This window comes from Sander vitreus, chromosome 7, assembly GCF_031162955.1.
Source record: "Sander vitreus isolate 19-12246 chromosome 7, sanVit1, whole genome shotgun sequence".
NCBI lineage: Eukaryota > Metazoa > Chordata > Actinopteri > Perciformes > Percidae > Sander > Sander vitreus.
Genome location: NC_135861.1, coordinates 3192016 through 3217280, shown reverse-complemented (window position 1 = coordinate 3217280; position 25265 = coordinate 3192016). Strand labels below are relative to the sequence as shown.

At 42.3% G+C, this 25265-nt stretch overlaps 1 protein-coding gene across 1 annotated transcript in view; it reads left to right on the top strand.

Moving 5' to 3' along the window:
• The first annotated feature begins 15215 nt into the window (after positions 1–15215).
• The window catches only part of LOC144520471 (ski oncogene-like), an 87893-nt gene continuing 77843 nt past the window's right edge, over positions 15216–25265 (top strand). Inside the window, exon 1 of the mRNA XM_078254206.1 lies at positions 15216–16814. Within this exon, the coding sequence (XP_078110332.1) occupies positions 15909–16814 (906 nt within the window). The 5' untranslated portion in view covers positions 15216–15908. The remainder of the gene's footprint in view (positions 16815–25265) is intronic.

The window sequence follows — 25265 nt, the reverse complement described above, 5'->3', positions numbered from 1 at the left end:
TATTCAATCAACCTAAACTTTATACATTCTACAAGATTGAGTGTCAAGATCCATACATGACCTTAAATAACAAAAAAAGGCACACACAAAAAGGCCGTGGGAGGGGGATCCCACAAGCTCCACAAGTAGTTAGTTGACTGACCATGGTTTAAGATTGTATAAGCAGCTGTGAATGACAATGTTGGTAAGAATCAGCCCAGGGAACTCTACTAAAAATAGGTTTCAAGATCAGTGATGCTGTTTATGCTAAATTCCTACCCTACCTACTGTACATTATTATAAAAGTTGCCCCTTTTTAGGTGGCAGGAGCGAAAATGAGTCATCTCTTCCGACTACACCTCGGATAATCATGAAAAAAAAAAAAAAGTATCTATTTCTTAAAGCTGCACTTTCATATGGCTCTTTGTAGTTTCTCTTATTTAAAGCTAATGTACTTGCACTTACTACTTGCTGTCTGGAGTTTGCACCTTGAGGGTTGAAAGCACTTAATTGGAAGTGGCTTTGGATAAAAGCATCAGCTAAATGACATGTAATGTAATGTAATGCTCAACATTTGTTTGTTGTGTTCTGGTTTCAGAATGACGAAGACAGTTGGAGAACAATACGATATGAAATAGGAGGCTCTTAAAGGATGATTCTTTTCCTCAGAAACTATCATGTTTTTCCCAAATGATGCACAGATGTTTAGGCTTTCTTTTATCAATGGTTTAAAAAAAAAAGAAATAGTGCTTATTAGTGCTGTAGATGGAGCATGCCCCCTGAGATTTTGCACAGTTTACACTCTATCGAAAATGCAACAGATATTTGAAAGCTGCAAAATACTCTCATAGTAAGTTCAACCATTGTGTATTTAGAACTTTTTCTATGACAATTCTTTACAATTGGAAAATGACTGTTGGACAATTTTTCCAGGGCTGGCCCAAGTTGTTAAACACGGTTTCACAGCAGTTCGTGAAATGGTCACGTTATTTTTAATCTATTGATTCGTGTACATGGACACGTTCATCTCGTTTATTTTGTGTTGCTGAGAACGTAATGTATTTGTGCTGGTCAGCACGTAATGGGAAGCATCTATAAGGAGGTTGGGTTTTGGGGATTCGGAAAAGAAGAACGGGGAAAGGACACGCCACACGACGGGACACGAGCCGCGGTCTCTGGGGGGACGCGCCACAAAAGAAGAACAGGGAAAGGACACGCCACACGCGGGGACACGATCCCCGGTCTCCGGGGTGAAAGTCCTGTGTTGTTTGACCCATCCACCACCCCAACCAACCTCCCTACGCGGATTTTCGGCATTTCACACTACTCGCTACCGTAGTCGTGCTGTGATCACGAAACATGCTTCCCATTTAAATACATTATTTTAAAAATCATCCTCACCAACACGAAAAAACGTCCTTGTCCTTGTACACGAATCCATAGATTAAATAATGTGACAATTTCACAAACTGCCGTGAGACTGGGTTGGTTGTTTTGTGGCCCGACGCAGCAGAATTTGGCCCACAAATCAATTAATTCTTAAAACATAGCAGGGGTAAACTACTGTGGTGCATATTCATTTAAAAATGATACTGAAAAACAACAATAGTGGTAGGCTATAAGGCAGTCCCTCTGGAAAAACGTGATTATGCGATCGCATAATTCAATGCATAATCAGCCAAAGTCCACATATTTATGCAGGGGTGCATTTATATCAGATACTGCGCATCTGCATATATATCTGATATATACGGGGACTTGCATGATTTCATAATCATATTTCTATATATAAAGTCACATATATCTATATATATCTATATATAGATATATCTATATATATCTATATATAGATATATATAGCAGAAAGTTGAAAAATGTTGCGTTTACGTCACACAAGAGCAGCCATTTTCCCCTGTTGCCATGGGAACGTTATGAAGTGACATAATTACGCGACGTGAACATCATCGAAAAGCCGCAAACCCCGCGATGAAGCCACGATGAAACCGCAGTTTTTGCAAGTTCCCGCAATTTCATCGCATAAAATTGCATAAATATCCCCCATATTCCATCGCTTTTTTTAAGAAAATGTGACGCATAATCAAGGATTTTTGCCCACAACATTCACAAAAAAACTCATTTTTCTGGAAGGACTGTGATAAATGTGGTAAACAAACCAGAATGCAGTGTTTAGGGAAGCAAACGATTAGTTAGCATGTAAAACAAACAGTCATCAACGAAAATCCCTGAAAAGAAAGAAAAGGAACGAACTAAGCAATGTCTGCACAGCCGGCTCTGGGAGTAATATCAACAGGAAGTTCTTCAAAGTTGCTGTTGTTTCGTCACGGACGTTGCTAGGGAGACAGACATCTGGACTACCTTGCTTAGCCCGATGTGCAGCACAGTTCCAAATGAGTGGGTGGAAAATGGATGGATGTGTGGAGTTCATCAGAGTGCATGACTTTGTCAAAATAGGATTTGGTCAAGACTTTAAGGATGAAACAACATGAAGAAGAGCCTTTTGATGTTTCATTAGTTTGATCATCACCTCTCACTGTTAATACACAATAAATGATGTCACTCGCGCACAAGGATTTCTACTCAGTGAACACCGAAGAAGGTTACATCATGCAAGAATGCTAACTGCAACGATGATACTTTGTTCCCTCTGCAAGGACGCACATAAAGTGGAAAGTTAAAGTCATAATAATGGTGGGATTTTCTGAGCCTTTTAAGCTTTTGGCCAGAAGAGAGGGACCAACGGAGAGTGGCTACAATTATGCAATGGAAAAAGACAAGGGAAAGCTGGACTGAACGGAAGGAAAGAAAAGAAAGGAAAGAGGGGAGAGCATTATTTAACAGAATGGAAAACGGCACTATGGGAAAACCTGCCACTGTGAAATAAGGTGAGAGCATTTTTTTTTTGGGGAAACAGTGCCACATAAGATGAGTATTCCAGAAGGGCCGCTGCCGAATTGCTGACATTGGCCAATCAGTTTTTTTCTACCTCGACCACAGAGGGGAGGAAACACAAAAGCAGAGCCGTGGGCCAGGCCCTGTGGTACATAGTGCTACTCTGGGAAAAAGCAATCCGGCGCCTGGAAAGAAAACGTTATGTCATCCGTGTCACGTGATGCTGTGTTGTGCTCTGCTGCCGTGGTGACGGCGAAGATGATGAGGAGAATAACAGTGAGGCAGCAGCAGCCTTAAAGGGTAATTTCGATATTTTCCAACCTGGACTCTATTTTCCCAGACATTTGTGTCTAAGGCTACGTTTAGACTGCAGGCCTTTTTTAACCGACTATTCACAGTAGAGCTGAAGATCTTTGCCCGAACCCGACGGGACCCCGACGGGTTCGTTCTTAATTGCTATCATTTTACACGGGCTCAGGCCGGGCTTGGGCTTGCGCTCCAGGTTGCGTGGTAAATGAGCGGTCAGGTGATGCGTTTCGATTAGCGAAAATGGATGCTGAGGAGGCTGGCCTCTGGAGGACTTAGTTTATTTCTTTGTTCCAACTTCCAAGTGACCTATAGCCTACGTTAGTCATGAATAAATGATATTAAAATTTTTTTATAAATGACTCATTCTTGACAAAAGGCAAAAGAGCTGTGTGTGCGTGCGCACATTTGAATAATGTCGGGCTGTAAACGGGTTTGGGCTTTTAATAAGCTGTCAATCAAAATGTACTTGTCGGACTCGGGCCGAATTCTGTCGGGCTCGGGGCTTGTCGGGCCGAACTTTTAAGGTCCGATTACAGCTCTAGTTCACAATATCTTTTTTAATTATGAAGCATATTTCTCCATATCTGTATACCTGTATCAGTTTCTGTTTGACCCAACCGGCAGCGGCAGATGGCCGCCCACCAAGATCCAGGTTCTGTCTGAGGTTTCTGCCTGTAAAAAGGATTTGTTTTCCTCGCCACTGTAGCAACAAATGCTTGCTCTTGGGTGGGGGAAATTGTCGGGTCTTTGTAAATTATAGAGTGTGGTCTAGACCTACTCTATCTGTAAAGTGTCCTGAGATAACTCGTGTTGGGATTTGACACTATAAATAAAATGTAATTGATTGATTGTAATTAAATGTGATACGCATCAGACTCAAGTATGACCTAGGCACGGCCTGAAGTTACGCATCACACGCTCTTAACTTTTCTCTGACACTGCAGCCATTCTTCTGTGGCCGCGTTCGTCCATTTGTTTGGATATGCTTAAAACACAGACCGGTTACGATATGAACCTTCAATTTTTGCAGAATTGTGACGATGGCCGCTCTAGAAGCCCTTTGAACCTGTCATTGTTTGTCTTCTGTCACTAACAGACACGTTCGCAAACTCTCACTTGAAGCACTACAATTGATTTAAAAAATAAATTAAAAAAATTGTTGTTTTTTATTATTATAATTTTTAGGGGGGCTGAGATTACATTTAGGGTCTAAAATCTCCAATGGTCCAGACTGAGGTCGCATTTTTTAACAATCCAACCTGTAACGGATTTGGACCACATATAAATGTCTACGTTCAGACTTCGGGCCTTAATGCTCAATTCTGATTTTTTTCTAGATCCGATTTTTTGGACTGACTGTTTTTTTTAAATGTGGCCCACATCAGACTCAAGTCCTGGGCACGGCCTGAAAGTGACCCGCATGCGCAAACCAGGTTGTATTAAGAGAACCAAGGAGATGTAATTATTATGTATAGTGCTATAGCTACCGCTAGCTACTAGCTGATAGCCGGCGGCAGTTTGGGAACAGAGACGTTAATAACATTACACCCATGTTACAGGCTTTACAGCATACAGCCCTCAGATGTATTATAAGATAGTACAAATGATGAATTACAGCTGTATATCGATTATTACAGCTACAGGAACTCGGGAGTCACTCACAGTCACATGAGCCTGCCGGGCGCAGTCCTGTGGGTCTGCTCGCGTTCATTAAAAAGTTCCTTATCCATCATAGAGTTCAGCAAATCAAGCAAGTCAAAGATTACATTTTTAAAAGCAGGCATCCACACACCCGACTCACAGCCTGAATATGAAAAATCTCTGCTTGTGTGGTCTCAAAGTCGGCAACTCTGCCAAATTCTGCTTTGAGTTTCGCCAAAGAATTTCTAATAAGGGAAGAAGGTCCACTCTCTCGTTACTTCTGAACTGGTTGCAGTTCCACCAGAGTTCCATATAGGGGGCGCTCACAGGCCAGTGCAGAATGAATGGGACTCTATGGAGCTGTACCCCTCAACATCCACTTCTCTCAGGATATCATTGTTTGTCTAGTAATTTGAATGTTGCATTCGAAAGGGGAGGCTAAGAAAATACACACTGCTGGGTGTTAGATTTTTTTAAAGTGGCTTTTTTGTTCTAAAAAGCCTTTTAAAATGTCAATGACATCATACACATATACGGCCAGAGATACTGCTTTACGGCAAGCTCTGAGTCGCTTCCTTTGTTCTCTCGAAGCATCGACAACACAGCTGACAGGTTAGACTCTCCCTGTTAATACAACACAGCTGACAGGTTAGACTCTCTGTTAATACAACACAGCTGACAGGTTAGACTCTCTGTTAATACAACACAGCTGACAGGTTAGACTCTCTCTGTTAATACAACACAGCTGACAGGTTAGACTCTCCCTGTTAATACAACACAGCTGACAGGTTAGACTCTCTCTGTTAATACAACACAGCTGACAGGTTAGACTCTCCCTGTTAATACAACACAGCTGACAGGTTAGACTCTCCCTGTTAATACAACACAGCTGACAGGTTAGACTCTCTGTTAATACAACACAGCTGACAGGTTAGACTCTCTGTTAATACAACACAGCTGACAGGTTAGACTCTCTGTTAATACAACACAGCTTACCTGTAAGAAATCGAAAGGATACAAGTACTCGTTCATTCAACTTTTGACCTATAATCCATGTTGAACTTGCAAAAACTACAATCAAATCTGAGATTTCTCAACGACAATCAGGCGAAAGAGACAAATGTAGCCGTCTAGCTCCATAGAGTCCCATTCATTTAGCACTGGACCGTGATCACCCCCAGTGGAACTCTGGTGGAACTGCAACCAAATTCGATACAATGGGGCTGAATAGGGAGAGGAACGGCTTTCCGTAGACCAGCTTTGGTTTCACGTAATTGCAGTTTTAAAAACAGTTTCCTGTCTATTTGGGTTTGGCACAGAACTAGATTGAATTTATTGTGAACCTTGAGTTTGACAGGTGCTTTAGAGGGTCACGCCCGGGTGGGGGGCAGAGCCAATCACAGCTGACATTGGGCGAGAGGCATGTGGATAATTTAAAATGTGATTTGTTAAAGCATTTTAATTGGGGAATTAACGGAATGAATCAACATTTTTGGGTTTTTTTGTATTTCCCTTTTTTCCAAGAGTGAGATGAGAAGATTGACTCCAATATCATGTCTGTGTGTTGCATATGAAACTGGAGTCCAGATGTGCTTAGCTTAGCTTAGCATAAAGGAATTCTTGTTACCTTTTCAAATCAGACAATTTGACAATCATGCCCACTTTATGCAGCGATTAGCTGGGTGTGTTGAGGTATGAAAGCAGGCAGCGTGCCTTGATTTTGTGTCCCAACTTTGACTGTGAATCCTGGATGTCAGAGCTTCCTTTGAACACAGCAACAGGGAGGAGTTTTCACAGTTTGCATTGCCATGCAATTTTTAAAGTAAGCAGCATGCACAGCAGACAATGCGAAAGTAGAGGGAAGGGAAGTGCATATAAAAAAAGAGTATGCAAGTAAATAATGAGCACAGACAAACTCATTGGGGAAAAAAAGGAGAGCAAGAGGACAAGCACTGTATGCAGGCAACATTATGAATCATTGAAAACGAGGCTTGGCATACACTCCGTACTGTCTAGCAGCCTTTGCCTTGATAGGATGAGAAGCCTGATGGAAGCACAAGCTCTGTATCTATTACCACATAACGTAAACACACACAGACAGTGATGCAGTATGCCAGTGTAGTACTGTAGGCCCACATCCAGCCTGTAACTGCCAGAGCTCAGTGCTGGGCTGAAAGAATGGCTTCATGCCATGCACTTATAAGCCCAGCAGAGGCTCTGGTCCCCCTCAGCTAGCTGAACGGGAGAGAACCCAGTCCTGTGGCTCCAACACTGCAACCATCACTGACCACTGCAAGATGCTGTTTTGTGTGTCAGTGCTCGGAGCACTATAGCAGGGGTCTTCAACGTTTTTTAAGCCAATGACCCCGTAAATGAAAGAGAGATGGAGCAGGGACCCCCTACTCCATATATTGTATAAAATGAAGTTGCATGATAAACTGGGCCTACAATAAAGTGTGGGCGGCCTATAGTCTTCATCGTAACCTTTTTTGCATAGAATACTAAGCTATTAAAATAGCCTAATAATTGTTGGCATGATTTTATAAATCATGTTTTAATGTTAAACATACATGTGGCACAGTGTATCCTTAGGATTTATCAGTGGATGGTCTTACATTAGTCTATATCCTTCGCGTTCAACTTCTGGGATTGCTCCAGTGCTGCAGGAAATTTCGCCGGATGCATTTATTTTCCGTTTCCTTCTGCTTTTTTTGTTGGAATTTTAAACTCCGGTGGATTTCTGAGGACTATGGTTAACTGCTCCTCAGATCTCTGCAGGGTAAATCCAGACAGCTAGCTAGACTATCTGTCCAATCGGAGTTTTCTCTCGCCCGACTATTTTTCAGCGGCTCCGTGCGGAATTTAGAGCCGGTTGTGATTAGTTTAAAGAAATGCCATTTAACCAGAGCACGTTTTCCTCCCATCCCCGAATGCCGTGTGGAGTAGCCAGACCCTCCTTCAGAGCGCTTTGGAGGAGGGTCTGGCAAAGTGAGACTAACCTTACCTATAGGCCAGTAAGCAGTGGGGATTTATATTTGCTTATATGTTGGATTCATGTTAAGACTTTTTAAATTTTTGAACAAACTTTCAAAAATGAACAATAATTTGAAGGCCCCATTGCATTGACTCTGAGGACCCCCTAGGGGTCCCGGACCACCTATTGAAGATCCCTGCACCATAGGGGTAAAGTAATAAACTGGGCATATTTAAAAACAGATCTAGTCAGCAGTGTTGTAGTCGAGTCACCAACTGTCAAGTCTCGAGTCCTCAGTGTTCGAGTCCGAGTTCAAGTCCGAGGTAAGTAGTGAGATCTCCACTTTTGAGCAAAATGGAAATTTTGGTCATCAAACACTTCATTTCCTGCATTCTGGTGATTTTTTTCTGCAACAATTTGTGCCTTTTCTGCATCAAGTTATGTTTCAAATGTCTTTATTTATGTAAATGAAACTACTGTATAGTAGGTTTTTGGGTTGGGTTGCACTGGCCAGTTTTGATTATTGTTGTAACTTACTGTTGTAAACCCCCCCATTCCCCCTGTAAATTACGCCTACGGATACCCAACCATAGTTCCTACTTTCTTTGCATTCTTCTCCTTTCTTTTAGCATCATTACTGACTCACTGGAGAAGCCTTTTTAACCACCGTGTTCTCATGGATTCCTTTTTAATAGAATTGCACTGAATTTTCATATGCACATTCACAAATTTAAATCTGAGATTTGTCCGTGAGAGTGTGCTGGCCTGGCCTGCAGTGGAGGATCCTCCCAGTCAGATCATGTTGCAGTTTCTGCAGTGTTTGCTAGGGGATGCCACAGGAACAGCAAACTGCCGAACCACTGCTGCAGTTCAACAACTGCAGTTGACACATGACCCGCCTGAGGCTGAGTCACTAGGTTTGGATTATATTACTAAAATAAAATAAGATAAGATAGACTTTATTAATCCCACACTGGGGAAATTCCTGTGCTACAGCAGCTCAAAAGAAAAATGAATCACCTCAGAATAACACATATACACATTAATTAGACATAAGAGAAAAAATGTACATAAACTATAGGAAATGGAAAAATAGAATATAATTAGTTATAATAATAATAATAGTAATAAAAAAACCAACCGTATTTACACAATAAACAACCTTATATAAACAGACAGTATATAAACAGATATACAGATGAGTAAGGTGCGGATGAATAGAGATGACATATTGCACAGTTGGAGGTGACACAGAGTGATAAATAGATAAATGTGCAAAATATTGTCCAGTGATGGCTCATATTGCAGAAACAGCTAGCAGTGCTACATTATGATGTTGCTAGTTAGTAGTCCTTTACTGTAACTTATTTACTCCCTCTAATAAGATTTAGAGAGATATTGTGTCAAAGTTTGTCAAGGTTTTTCTGCGCATACTGTAAGTCAACCTTAGGTAGATTACAATAAATTAATTACAATTAATGAATTACAATCAAACAAAGTATTTTATAAACTACATGTATTTTGTGTGCAAAAATCTTCATTTGTACAGTAACTAAAGCTGTCAGATGAATGTTAGTGGAGTAAAAAGTACAATATTTCTCTCTGAAATGTAGCGGAGTAGAAGTAGAAAGTGGCATGAAAAGAAAAGACTCAAGTAAAGTACAAGTACCTCAACATTTGTACTTTAGTACAGTCAAGGGCGTAACTTTGGGTTCAACATCGGGTGGTGGTGGGGGGGGTTGAGATCTCAAATTGAAATTTTGAACATCAAACACTTCATTTTCTGCATTCTGCTGCATCAATTTATAGTTCAAATGTCTTTATTTATGTAAAGGAAATTATAATAGTTTTTCCCCCTATCCCCCCTGTAAATGATGCCTTTGAGTACAGTAACTGAGTAAACATACATTCCACCACTTCATGTGAGCAAACTAAAGATGTTCTGATTTACAGAAGGGGGAAAGGTCAAAATAAATGGAATGGAAAGTATATGAAGAATTAAAAGTGCATATTTATTTTTGTTGACAATGCTAGTGATTTGACCGCCCCTAAACAGTTTCTAATAGCTGATCTGTGGAAAAATAAAAATAAATCTTCTCTCGTCTTTTTCATTCGCAAGATTGTCTGTCAACGTCGCCAACACATGAAACACATGAAAACATTTTAACACATTCAAGCACAAGTCGTGAAATTTGAGCTTCCCCTTCCAAGGCTAAATGTGTCCTGTCTCGCACCACCAAAACACCACCAAAACACCACCACCACCACCACCACCACCCATCCTCTCTCTGTGGGATGTCTCTCTCCCTCTCCCTCTCTCTCTCTCTCTCTCTCTCTCTCTCTCTGTACAGCCGAGAACCAAACGAGTCACATAACCGCTTTCTATTCCTCTGCTGCATTCAGGGCCCCACGGAAAAGATAGTAAATGTGAGCCTCTTGCGTGAAAATGAACATCCCCGCTTCCCTCAGGTTTGAGCACACTTGTGACGTCGAGATCCACACACCTGCGGTCACAAACTGCATGTTGATTTCCAATACAGTCAATAACAGTTAAAGCTGTAACAATTTTCAAATTTTACTGTACAAGTAATTGTCTCAGAAATAGTTGTTTTTTTAAACAAATTAAAGTTTTGAATGAATCCCAGGATACATCTTTTGGTCATGTGACCCAGATAATGTAATAACACAAATACACAGGCTATAAAGTAAATAACGCCTCTTTATTAATCATAAAAGTTATTTCTAACTGTATCCCCCCGCCCGTCATCTTTGTTCATATGAACGTGTCTAGGGTCAAGTGGCAACAACTAACAGTTGAAATAATAATACAAATATATAGTGCGACCAATAATCACATATATAAATACAATTTGGCATATCTAAACATAATCAACAATTGCCAGTCACACGCCTTAGCACCTTAGCTAATGTTAGCAATTAATTGCGGTTAAACAAATAAAACCGTGATTATGCAAAACAAATGACAATTAGACAATTATGTAATAATTGTTACAGGCCTAATGACGGTGTGAAAAAGCTTGCCAACCCACATGTTTTTATGGAAGCAGTCAAATTCGACTGAATTTCATGAATATCGACACAAAGTTTGTACCTTTCATCTCATCGGATTTTCTCTTAAAGGTACGTCGTGTAGGAATTCCTCCCATCTAGCGGTGAAATAGTATTCTGCATTCAAACGAACAGCGCTCTCTAGCGCCTCGCTTTTTCAAATGCGTGTTGCATCTACGGTAGCCGTTATGTACCAAGAAGCTACGACAACATGTCTTCCAATTTGCTTTTTTGGCGACGAGGATTCCTTCTCCTGTGGCTCGGCATAAAGTATGATCCTCCATTATGAACTAAAGTGCAGTGGGGCAGTGACAAGCGCCTCTCACTGATCTCACATTCAGTCACGTGACGCTGGCTCTGAACCAAAACGCGTTGTGGATTAGCTAGACAGCTAGGCTAGTGCTCTATGTCCCTCTCAGGGATTATAGTTTTTCAAAACAGATAAGAAATTCTTCGCTTATGAGGATAAGTCAGATCACTGGCAGAGGTCATTTTACACCAATGAGGACATATTTCTGAATGAAGACATTGATTTTAGCTGATAAAATACTTCAAACACTACACAGTGTACCTTTAATCGGTAAACGGCTCATGCGACAAACGCTGATGGAAACTTTTTTTTTTTTTGCCGAATAAATAATGAATTGTGTTTACGTTTTAGGTCATTTTATGGTTGCAACCCGCCATGAAACCTTATCTATGTGACGTCATTACGCGCAGCTTTTTATTCACTTTAAAGCCGTTGGATGGAAACACACTTTCCCCCGGCTTTATTCGCATGAATGTTTTTAGCCAACTTCAGATCATTCCATTGACAGGTGGATGGAAACATAGCTATAGTGGAGGTACAGAGTATAAGGCCATTTTTAAAAGACTAGGAGAGACCGGGGATAGTTGTAACATTTTTGACATTTCTGTCTGTATCTTGGAGCTCTTTTAAGCCAGCGGGTTCCAAATGTGATACAAACTAGTTACACGTGTCTGCTATTAAATGGTGTAGCTGTAATCTATGCAACCCAAACAGAAAATGCATGGTTTACACTCAAACACAAGAAGTGAAATGTTGTAATTTTTACCCCATAGTCCAGATTATATATAATTGTACCATGCCCCAGGGTTAAATGTAACATTATGATATACACATGGAGTTAAATGTATCATGAAATAAAGCTTATGACAAAAACTTGATATTGAAACTTTTATTCAAAACCATAAATTACTTTTTAACACACTATTTGTGTGTGTTTGTGTTAACATTTTCTAACCCCGACTCTCGTTACAACTCACCCAGACGATTGTCAGTTTAATTTAGAGCTAGCCTCGCATTGCCAGACCTTCCTCCACAGCGCTGCAGAGGAGGGTCTGGCTAGTCCACACAGCATTCTGGGATGGGAGAAAAACGTGCTCTTGTTTATTGGCATTTTATTTAAACCAATCACAATCATCTAGGGCGGTGCTAAGTCCCGGACAGAGCCACGGTGCCGCTGCAAAACCTGCATGAAAGATATCCATACAGACACCCAATAAACATGATTTAAGTTTGTCGAGTTTAACTACAAAGCCGGCAATGCTATCACAAAAATAAATGAGGTAAAATACACTTTCTTACCTAAAAATGTGTTTTTTCTTTCTAAAATGAAAAACGTGTTCCTGATTGGAGAAACTGGACGTGTTACAACCACAACTGACCCGTGTTACAACTGTTCCCGGTCTCCCTACTTAGAACACACTTCAACAATAACGTAACATTATTGAATCTAAGTGTATATCTATGATGGACTGTAATTGTCAGAATGTGATGTCAAATTTATTTGACACTAATTTATGTACATTATGTACATACACGGTGACATCCTTTTACGGTGACATCCTTTTACTTGCACTCTATTTATGTATGTTTTTGGTATATTTGTATGTATATGTTGTATGTGGAGTCCAGGAAGAGTAGCTGCTACTATATACGATAGCAGCTGATGGTGATCTGAATAAAGGAAGAAAGTAAGGAATGAAGGAATAACTGGAACAAATGTGTTTTGCAAGTCGACGGTAGGCTACAGGGATAGACATGTTCAGAAATTGGTAACTAAAATGGGCACCACTTTGTCAGTTATTAAAAGGTGTGCAAACAGCTTTACACCACAGACAGTTAGACAAGTACTTCATGCTTTGTTTTTTTCACACCTTGATTACTGCTCTGTGGTTTGGTCCAGCACTTCAACAATTAATATAAAAAAATGACAAGTGATTCAGAATAAAGCGGCATGTATGGCTCTCTCACGTGGGTTTAGATCAAATGTTGATAAAATGCATGAAAGCCTCTCATGGTTTAAAGTTAAAAAATAGATTTGTGTATTCACTAATGTTTTTTTTTGTTTTTTTACACCTTTTACTTTATATACAAAACTATCTTTTAGTACTGATATACTTCATTATCCAACAAGGCATGCAGTAGGAGGTCGTTTTATTTGACCTAAAGTGAAAACCAAATCAATTCAACGTTCAGTTAGGTACGGAGCAATGTGTGAAGGGAACTCTCTCCCAAATACTATCAAACAACAAAACATTAAGAAATATTACCTTCAAAGATATTTCAATTTTTAATATCAATTTAGAGAGATTCTGTTATAGGGCTTTTTTTTTTTTTTTTAAATAGATCTATTCGGAGTAGCATAATTTTTTAATTTTATTTTTTATATATATTTTTTAATTGTTTTTAATTTTTATTATATTTCTTTTTTTATATATGTGATTAATTGCGTTAACTGTAAAATATGATTTGGATTTTCAAATGTGTAATGTTGTGTAATGTCTTTGTGCGTATGAACAAACATGCCTTCGAAATGCCTCTAACGCCACATAATACATATGCATGAGTCCAAGCTTTAATGATTTTTAACAAAATAACTGTTTCAGCACCAAATACTCACTTTCTCAAGCAGTAATGGAACTACTACCCGGTTCCTTAAATGAAGTACAAGTAGGAAATAAGCTACTAGAATGTAAAAAAAAATGACAACTTAAAGCTATAGCGTAGTTTCTGTCTCCCCCCATGAGGAATTCTAAGTAATGACAACAACGCTGTCGGCGCGTCCACATGATACAAGCCTTACGTGATCGCGCACCCCCCCAAAGTTGTGTAAAGTTATGAAGTATTAGTAAAAAAAAATCTTCTCAATTACAGCTGATTAAAATCCTGCATTCAAATCTTGCCTTAGGGAATACTACAGAAATATACTTAAGTAGGCTATCAAAAATAAAACTATTAGGCAGAATGGCCTCTTTTTAGCCTATATGTCATAGTGCACATCACAGTACTGCACTAAGTGCAACTTGCACAGACATAGGTTATACTTATATCTTTATAAATACTATAAACTTTTAAGTAGGTTGTACATTTTTATACGCCACTTGTATACATGTTTGTACATTCTACCTTGTATTCTTCATCTTATTTTTGAATAGTTGTTCTTGTATTCCATCCTATTTATTATTTCTTGTATATTTTGTATGTGTGCTGTGTGTCTGATATTTTGCTGCTGTAGCGCTGAAATTTCCAAATTTGGGATCAATAATGTCTATCAATCTAATCTATTATTACTGATACCTTAACGTGTAAATCAAATGTAGCAGCTTGGTTGTATGTAAACCTTTAATCTGCCAAGTAAGTAGTAAGTACAGTCAAATAGCCTATGTGTAGTAAAGTTAAAGTACAATATTTCCCTATGAATTCTAGGGGATTAGAAGAGAATAGAATAAATAGATGTTTATTGCCATTTGCACAGGTACAGGGCCGTGCAGGTAACCTACATTGGAATTGATGTGCATTGCTCCTAAAGTCAGCTCTACAAAAACTATAAGAAGAAATACAATACAAAAAATACAGTGAAAATATAAAGCTTTATAAATATAAAAAGTTGAACAATTTAAAAGACAAAACAGCAGTAACATAAATAAAGTTATAGCATAATTGTAAAAGTGCACCGAAAACATGCACCATATAAAAAAAAGACTACTATCAGATATAATTATTGCACCTGAGATTTTTCAAATTATCGTATTGCACACAGAAAAATAGATTAAACAAAAATAAGAATACGAATCAAGAATAAAGTAGCATTAAATGGAAATACTTAAGTAAAGAACAAGTAGCTTACACATGCTATAGTTAGCCTACTTTCCACCACCGCAGAATTTACTGAAAGAAAGTTAAAGTGGACGCTTAGTACTGTTTTTCCCCATATGACGTGAACGCAGCATTCGTCTTCGCCTCTCTCCCTTCACTTGTTTCTCTTCTTCTCTACTCTCTGCAGGGCAGTAGGGGGTGACGGCTTGTTCCTGGAAGAGCCCAGCCTGCCTGCAGAGTCACTCACATTCCTGGCTGGGATTCAATGACTGAGCCAGACACACAAACACAGAGAGAGGGAGGGGAGCGCGAGAGAGAGAGACGTAGACGGAGCGCGAGGGAGAGAGAGCCATAGACTGGGGGAGAGAGCGAGCGAGAGCGAGCGAGAGAGAAAGAGAGAGAGAGAGAGAGAGAGAGAGGGAGGGAGCTGGCTCTCAGACTTGTCTTCTCCATACAGTCAGAGTGAACTGCGGGGGCAGACGGAGTGGATTGCGGCAGTCCTCGACAGCGGAAAGAGCCTCAAATAAGGTATTTTTTTTATCGAGCTGTATCGACTCACACGACTCACGCTTTTGTTTCATTTTCGCCTACTTCTTTTTGGGATTCGACTAACGGAACTTTTCGCTTACTCTGGAGTTTGGAGAGCCACCCCCCCCTACCCCCTAGATATGGACAGTCGGCGACCCGCTGCAGGGAGCGACTGGCCGGTGTACACTCAGTAGTCGCTGGAATAACACTGTAAACTCGCCGTTTGGGACTTTTTACTGGATGTTTCATGAAGCGCTTCGCAGTTTTGGTCAGTTCTGGTACACCGTGGATTTACCAGGTTCAGAAACGGAAAGATACTGGTGTTTTCCTGTCGACGACAAGAAGGATTTACGCTTCTAAAGTTGCAGGAAAAACATGGAGACTGTAAGTCGGCAGAGCTTCCAGCCTCATCCGGGACTGCAACAAACTCTCAAGCAGTTTCACCTCAGCTCTATGAGCTCTCTTGGCGGACCGGCGGCTTTCTCTGCCCGGTGGCAACATGAGCTTCTCTTCAAGAAGGACGGTAAGGAGCCCGAGCAGGTTCTGCAGCATCTGCCGCCACCGGTGATGCCGGGCCCGCTGTTCATCCCGTCGGACCGCTCTACGGAGCGGTGCGAGACGGTGCTGGAAGGCGAGACCATCTCGTGCTTTGTGGTCGGCGGGGAGAAGCGACTGTGCCTGCCGCAGATCCTCAACACGGTGCTGCGGGACTTCACCTTGCAGCAGATCAACTCGGTGTGCGACGACCTGCACATCTACTGCTCCCGGTGCACGGCGGACCAGCTGGAGATCCTCAAAGTCATGGGGATCCTGCCCTTCTCGGCCCCATCCTGCGGCCTCATCACCAAGACGGACGCCGAGCGGCTCTGCAACGCCCTGATCTACGGAGGCGCCTACCCGCCGCGCTGCAAGAAGGAGCTGAGTGGAGGCTCGCTGGAGCTGGAGCTCACAGAGAGGAGCTTCAAAGTATACCACGAGTGTTTCGGCAAGTGCAAGGGCTTGTTCGTGCCGGAGCTGTACACCAGCCCGAACGCAGCGTGCATCCAATGCATGGACTGCAGACTCATGTACCCGACGCACAAGTTCGTGGTGCACAGCCACAAGGCACAGGAGAACAGGACTTGCCACTGGGGCTTCGACTCGGCCAGCTGGAGGGCGTACATCCTCTTGGGCCAGGATTACTCTGGGAAAGAGGAGAAGGCCCGTTTGGAGCAGCTCCTGGACGAGATCAAGGAGAAATTTGACTTCGCAAACAAGTACAAGAGGAAAGCTTCGTCCAGGGTGAGTTGGACTTCATGCTATATACTGTACCTCACCATGGACCTCTGATTACTTTATTTTCTGTGTGCTTTGCAGCTCGTGTAGTTACGTTTTTTTTATTTTCCACATTATCCTCCAGCCTCAAGTTTATGCATTTCAGCTCTGTTTTAAGAGTTTGTATTTCTTTTTTTATTTTCCTGCTGAGCTTTCTTATAATCATGCATTGTTGCCCATACCTCCCTCTAACAGCACATAGCTTGTTTTAACGTTGCTTTTTAAATACAGTATTATCCACACATTCTAATGCATTCATATCCAGCAGGTAGCGTATATCCAGCAGGTAGTGTACCCTCCTCAGATGGAAACGTATGGCTCTCAACATTTTGGAGGGTTTGGAAGGGAGTCCCATCAAAATGTCCCGGCTAGAAACTGTTCCAGCTGCTGGAGGGAGTGCTGTAGATATCGGTTTCATAGTTGTGATTCTCAGCTTGTGGTCCTGGGAATCCCAGTTGTCTTTAAGACGGTTCCATGTGGGCCCCACAAAATTGAAATTTGCCCCAGTTTAATAATGCATTAAAAAAAAAAGGGGTTTTAATTCCAACCACTTATACATTTCCATAATTAATCTGGGGTTTAACCTGATCATATGGATGTCTGTTGTGTACTATGTGTTAACCTCCTGTAGAGGAACCACTCAGTATTTGGTCATCTTTGACATATTGTTACTAATTGGGCCTCATCCAGCAGTGACAACAAAACGCCTCTGGTGGCAATAAAGCTATTATTTGCCAGTGAAACACCTCTCAGGCTCACTTTTTATTGGCCTGCACTGTAAATACAGTATAATTTACCAACAAATGGCTCAATGGGGCGTAGTAAACAACAGTTAGGGGGAGTGTGTCGATTAAACATGAATTCGGATGGAAGTGAGGAAATAATTTGTCTTCCTTTCCCTAGATTAAATGGCATTTCATTCCACTCTTTTTTTTCACACACACACACACACACACACACACACACACACACACACACACACACACACACACTTACACAGTCTACATGTTGTTGTTGTTGTTTTTTTGCATGTGCTCCCATTGTAAGGGATACACTCCCACAGCAGTGGGATTATTCTTATTCCGACAAAATTTGCCAATTTTGTGCGCATGACTGTAAAGCTATGTGTCACATTAATGCAATGTTTGTGTGGCTGTCATGTGCCTGGCTTCCTGTGGGTTTAATCAGCGCTACTATCAGTGTTAAAGGCGTTTCTTTATTTCTTTATTTCTTTATTTTTATGGTTGTGTCCACATTCTCTGTCCGCATGAGATCGTTCTAAAATGTTTTAATAACCAGAATTCGAGCATCCATGCAGGTATTGGCTCTGCATGTTTCCTGTGTTTTTTTTTGTGTGGTCAGATACAAGACATGAGACCAAATGAAGTAGTTTAGACATCTGAATCTGGTTTTCAGTGCTTCCTCCAGCTCTGCTTTTTGGGGCTGTCTGACTGTAAAACTGTATGACGGGATTATAATGTCTGCAGGCAGGAGTTTGCAGAGAGAGTAGTTGGGTGGTAGACTGATAAAAGAAATCCCACCCCCCACCCCTAGAAAAAAAAGGCTAGTGCGGCCATTTGCATGAGCTGTTACACATGAATGGAGTTGATGGAGCAGGGTTTAGAAGTATTGTGGTGGAAACATAATATGATCCCAACAAAGGAGAGCATTCAGCAAACATCGGACCCCCCTCCCTAACATCCACCTACCCCAGGCCAGCCACCCACCTCTGGCATACATGCACCCACACATACACACACACACACACACACACACACACACACACACACACACACACACACACACACACACACACACACACACACACACACACACACACATAATCATCCTCCCCCCTCTCTTACTTACTTTTTTACTCCAATCTGATTGAAACCAGAGTGTACTTCTGGGCAGCACACTTGTTGATGAGGCACAGAAAGCAGAAGCAAAAGTGTTTACAAGAAGCTTCTATCTAGTTCTCCGCTGAGCCTTCTTTCAGAAGGATCTGCCAAAGAAAGAGAAATCAGGGAGACCATTGAATTCCTGAAGAGTGCCAAAGTCCTGCCATGCATGGTGAACACCCACTCTTGGCACACACTTTCATTTAGACTCAAGTGGACACACCTCGAATACCCCCACTTTCAGGGGCCTCTTCTATTTTTATAAGTGCCGACGGGGCACCCAAGTGTTAAGCCCCAGGCTCATTTGAGCCTCTACCCTGCTTTTTAAGTTGACTCCTCCCTTTTCCCCCCGCCGCAAGAACCTTGTTTCAAGAAAACGCTAATGAGGGAATACATACTGGGCAGGAGTTGAGGAATATTGCTTAACTTATGGCAACAGAGCTCCCCTTTGTCAGCACATTTTCAGCACAGCCGAGGCCCTTTGAGAAATGTTCTCGGAGGATGTGAGGCAGAGTGCTAGACTGTGTCGTGCAGCCTTCTACCTTTTCAGCGCATGAGAAAATGCCATCATCTGCGTGCAGTCAGCGGAGTAACCGGGCAGCTCTGTGAATATTAATGAGGGCGTTTTCAAAAGTGTTAGCGGCAGTCTCGCACGCAGACAGACACAGGAAGCGTTACTGTCGCACTTCCCTCCTTTGCAGATGCTCCTTTTTGAGAGCTTCCTTCTGAGGCTTACACATGCACATGTCTGAATCGTGGACCATTTGAGTGCAAACGGCTTATTACTTTTCTGCAGGCGTTCGAGGAAGGAGTGTGAATTTGCAGTTGAAGTTCATTCTCTGTCCTTTATCTCAGAGGATGTGAGCCACGTCGTCGATTGTAAACGGCAGTGAGCAAGTGCAGTGAGCTATTGAATTGTTAAATTAGTTTATGTGCTGGGTGTGGAACACTTCTCAGAGTTGCTCATGCCAACCCTTGGCTGCGAGTCTTTTGGTTTCTGGCTGGCGCACATGTGGGTGGCACACATAATCAGTGGCTTTCCGCATCAGGATGTTTAGATAAGGGTTGCGGCGGCAGATTTAGTATGTTGCTAACTTTATAATTCGCCCTCAAGATGATGTGATTTCTGCACAATCCGTCTGTTTCACGGAGATATGAGGAAGAGAATTGAGGTTTGGAGAGGGGAGCTTGCTGTCGAGCCAGCTCAAGCTTGAGTCATGCATTGTTGAAAACCAGCAAGTTTATGTCAGACTTTCTCTTGTGTGTGCCCTGCTAAATGGCGAGGGTCCTGTTCAGCCTCGATCTAGGCCTGTGTTTTCAACAGCTCCTTCACTTTTGGAAATGGAACGGCATTTTCTTTGTTGAAGGCATGGTATCGGGCACACCGTTTTGATTACAGATCATTTATTAGAGGCAGACAGGCAGTGAAGTCAGTCTATGCTGACGTTCCCGATCTGCCACTCCTTCGGAGAGGTGAGGAGGTTTTATAACTGTTATATGAAAACACTCTGAACACTCTGTACTTGGCTTGAATGAAACATGTCAACAATGCCTCAGCTGCTCACGGTTGGAACCAGTAATCCAGATTTACGACTCATCCAATGATTCAGTTTGATTCCAAAGTGGTGGGAAGAGATTTGTTTTCGAGACAGGGGGGGTGTTTTAAGAATCAGTCGGAACAATTCTGTGCTTATGCTCCATTATGTTACTGTGCTAACACCCGGCACATTCCTGCAGGCTGTTTCCATGCTTTATCCTGTAGTCGTAAAATCTGAAACTAAAGCTGACCAGTGTTCTATAGCAACCATTAAACCCTGAAAATGGCAAAAAAGGAGACAAGACGTTCGTTGGGTTTTTGATATTTGCCTTTAAAACATTGCACTCCAATATTTGCCAGCCATTCTCTAATGTGCAGGAGCTAAAACTTCCCCTTTTTTCACTTTCACAACCCCCACCCCTGAGAAGCCCCCACTGCTGCTTGGGATATCTGGCCTCCAGCTGAAGAGGCCGCTTGTTTCAGGAGGGAGGTGGGGCAGTGGTGGTGGTGGAGGCCCAGAGGAAGTGAACTCCCCAAGGGGATATAGGCCCATGTCCTGTTTCATATGCAAGGTGCAGTGTCGGCTAAGCCTGCTGACAGCCAGCCATGTCCACACGGTGGACAGGACAACAGCTGGTAGCTGCACATTTCAATGGCTGCTGAGGGAATATTTCCATTTTATTTTTAATGCGTGTTTGGCAAAAAAAAACGTCTGGTTTTGTGGGCGTTAGGAAAGGTGTTTTTCTTTTTAAGAGATTTAATGCTGCCCTTTCTGTTTGATGGCTCTCTGCTTTTGCCTGTCAAAATAGTATAATTTAGAATTGGTTCTCTGTGCTTTGTAAAGGAGGAAGCCACCGATTCAATTAGGCCTGTGTAATGAGTTCTGCTGCCTGGCCAGGCTGCCAGTCTGGGTTTCTAATGGAGGACAGTCAGCCCATGCTTTGAGGCATGGACTGAGGGTCAGAGACATCAATGCCAAATTGGCATTCAAGTGTCTTTATGTCAAGTGGGATTGAAAACGCCATCACTTCTGAGCTTAATCGAAGCGGACTGACCGACCAACAACAGAGAGGGCTTCCTAAGTGGAGTTGACTGGCTGACATTCTGAGAAAAAGAGGTTTCTTCTTCCAAGATTTGGGTTGTAATTCTTCTTAGCCTGAATGGTAATGCAATGCCATTATTAATTCATTTTTAGATTATTTTTTGGGGCATTTTCGGCCTTTATTTGTTACAGGACAGCTGAAGACATGTAAGGGGAGAGAGAGGTGGGGAATGACATGCAGCAAAGGGCCGCAGGTCGGAGTCGAACCCGGGCTCGGTGCGCCGACTCTTTATATGGGCGCCCGCTCTACCAACTGAGCTATCCGGGCGCCCTATTAAGTTCCATTTTAAAAAGGGTGTTTTAATTAGTCGTTTAGTTTGTGTGCTGGCTGTGCTTCCACGTTTGCCGTGGATTTTCCAAAGCCGTTTAACTTTTCTTCCCCTCTGCAGGAAACTGCTAAAACTACACTTAGTTTGATCTTTTGTCCCTTTCTGGAAGAAAAAAAAAAACCGCTCAGTAAAGAGTGACTTTGCTCTGAGGGTCCTCGACATTATCTTTGAGAAATAATTGGGCCGAGAGATGAAAGGTCTGCGCAATGATTTTGATGTGCCTTTAAACGTCGGTTTCCACCACAGCCGCGGACAGGAAAGCACCATAGCACACTTAAGTAACGGGGAGAGAGAGTGGCAAAGCATCACAGGTTGTTGTGTTGTCTGGAAACATTTTTAGAAGGCTTTTTTCCCCCGATTCTTTTTACACAGCATGTCTCCCTGCCAGAAGCTCTTTTAGTAAGTGTTTAAAGTTGTGCGAGCAAAAGGGGATTTTCCCAGTTGCTGCTTGATTGTGCACATGAGAGAAAAACATGTAGAAAACCGTAGGTGTTATTGGTGGTTGCTTTTTGTAGGATTCTGACTTTACTGTCACTTGACATACCGTGATTACCTTGTGTATGTTTATCTTAGTGTTCAAAATGCCATTTGATAACTCAGAAAGTTCTAATTAAACCAACAAGGTTTCTAAACTTTCTAAACCATGCAAAGAGCCTGATGGCTTTTCTTTACTGGACCCCCAAGTTCTTTTTTGGTACTGACTGAAAAGTCCCTTTTGCAGTTCCTAGAACATGACGTTCCTAGAACCCTTTTTTTCTCGTGTTCCGACTGGACCAATTTGGGGATTATTAAGTTCCTCTGACTGCAGTTCCTGTAACTCTTTTAACTGTTTAACTACTTGGTCGGAAAGAGGCTGATGAGAGTATTGATAACTGTCATGTAGCGAACCTTTTTATTGAATATATAAGATTAGATATCTTGTTTGCTTATTCTTTGATCAGATACTTCCCAATTACATCACGAATGTTGTGAATGAATGAAAGAATAAATTCAGCTTCTCTTGGGAGACAACTTTGAAAGCATTATTAAACCTAATAATAAACTAAACTTCATTAACTAATCTGTCATTTAGATGGCATTGCAGACCTATAGTGGTCTCAAATCACCAACTCTGCACACCTTTCTCAGGCAATCTTATATAGGGTTGGGTACCGAGACCCGGGTGCTAATACGGCACCGGTGCCTTAGCGACCGGTATCTACCGGACCGAATAGCAACACGGATTTTGGTGCCTCATTTCGGTGCCACTGATATGCCTGATTCCAACAGCGGGACGTTAAGCAGTGTGCAGCTTCCGTTGTTGGAAAAAACAACACGGACGGTGCGTTCACTTGAAACTGTATTATTAACTCATTTAATTTTGACCATATGGCCTTAGCAATAAACAAGCCGTTCTTTAATGCCGCTGACTGTTCAGGCACCGTTTTAAAAGTATCGCTTTAGTACCGGTATCGGAAAAAACCCAAACGATACCCAACCCTAATCTTATATGCCCAGTGAGTTCAAAAACCTCGACATTACAGCTATCTTTGACAAATAGCAGAAGTCTCATTCAGAAGGAGACAGTGACAGAGGAGAACAAGAAAAGGAGAAGTTCAAGCCCTCACTGCCAGCCGTTGTCTGCCCCACCCCCCCGCCTTCTGCGCTCCCATCCCTGGTCCACTGGCTTCTACATCCATCAGCAGCGTCTTCATGTGACAAATGGACGGCGTGATCGGCCAATTACTTCATGAAGAACTGGCTGGCTGTGGTCAGTCTTTGTGCGTAGGAGGAAACCAGGGGCAAGGGGAAGGAAAACAAGGCTCTCTGGGGCTATTGGGCTACCTCCCACCTACCCGCCTGTCCATTCAAAAAAGACGGAGGAAAAAAATAGGATCCAAAGAAGTAGTCCATGTTGCTGTTGTGAGAAACCATGCGTGCAAGCTGTCTGGGAAAGTGGTTCATGCAAAGCTCAGAGAAAATGCGTTTGGGGAGCCAAGAGCATGCGTGGAAATACAGTATTTCCTCCCACTCAGTGAAACCCCTTCTCAGAATATTCATAGCCTTCCAATAAAGCGGAAAACTAACAAGCACACTCAGCTTGCTGTGTCTATTCTTAAGTCTCTAAAAGACCATGAGCGTGTCTCATTGGAATTTTGTAAGAGCGCCACAGAATACAGAACCCGGTGACCTCCTCCAGGTATTGTGTGAAAAATAAGCTCTTTCCTCTGTGAGGTGGTGCAATTCGATGTATGACTTGACCGCTGGCTTGTAAACGGCACTGTGTCAATTTTTTTTGCGGGCATTCAATATTGATGGTAGGTTACTGTAGGCGGTGAAGTCCCACATGTTTATTTAATGAGAGGATCTTTGAAATATTCATCAACACACATGGTACTGTAAGCCCAGCTATTTTCCTTACTACACATCCTCAAGCACCATCCTCTAACCTTTCGCCTCCTTACCTGCCCTGAGGCTGCTGTACCGAGGATGTATCAGTGATGCTCAGATGTGAGGCCAGCATCGCACTGAATTAGCATTTTGGTGTCTGCCAAGTGGCAGAAAAGCTTCCAGCTACACACAGACTTTCCCAGTCAGACCAGTGAAAGTCAGTGAAAAGATGTTTGGGCTTTTGAAAAATTGGGAAAGTTTATAGACAGTTTTGTTAAGTTTAAAATATTCATTGTAAACAAGACGCGTAGATGTCTTCCCACCCGCTGTTGGCGTGTTTACAGTGAGGGTCTGGATCTGTTCCGCTATTTGTTTATGGACCGCACACATTATAAACATCCAAGTCATATCTGAAAGCTGTTATGCTATCTGTTTGGCTTGGCGTGGTGGCTTGTGTTGCACATTATTACAGGGCTCAATGTGAGATCCCAGATTTTTCCCCCCACATCTATGATGTGTTGAGAAAGATACAGCGTCCGTCTGTGTGGATGCTTGAGAGGCATCACCGGATATCCATGTAGGACATGCTTTGCTTAGGAAGGTACCAGTCATCCTATTGTATGGCTGTATTTCTCTCAATCTGCAATCGGCACTTTTAGCCCCAAAGACGTAACCATTCAAAGAACATGTAAATATTTGAGGGGGAAACATCAGGACTGGTTGATGTTAAGGATGTGAGTTTTCAAACTGGAAAACACTGCCAGGGCAATGGCTTTCATTGCGAGATGGAATGGTTGGGTGGGGGGTTTACTTTGTGCTGCGTCAGCCCAGGAGCGCTCTTTGTATATGACGGCAGTGTTGGCCTCAGGAGTTGCCCCCCTTATCCATTTTCCCCCCGTGCATCCATATGTTTGGAGGAGCAGCCAGCAGCACGCGACCTTTCCCTCCCCAAATAAAGAGGTGACCCACCTCACCCCTCGCCTCTCTTGAAGCGCAGTTGGCCAATTGCGTGCCGCTGAAATACTCCCACGGGGCAGATGGCTGTCTGACCAAGGCAGCTAGACTCACAGACATACACACACACACACACACACACACACACACACTTCTATCCAACAAATTAACGTCTACCGGCACTGCGATGCATTTGAACGAACGATTGCGTGATGAGATGGGCGC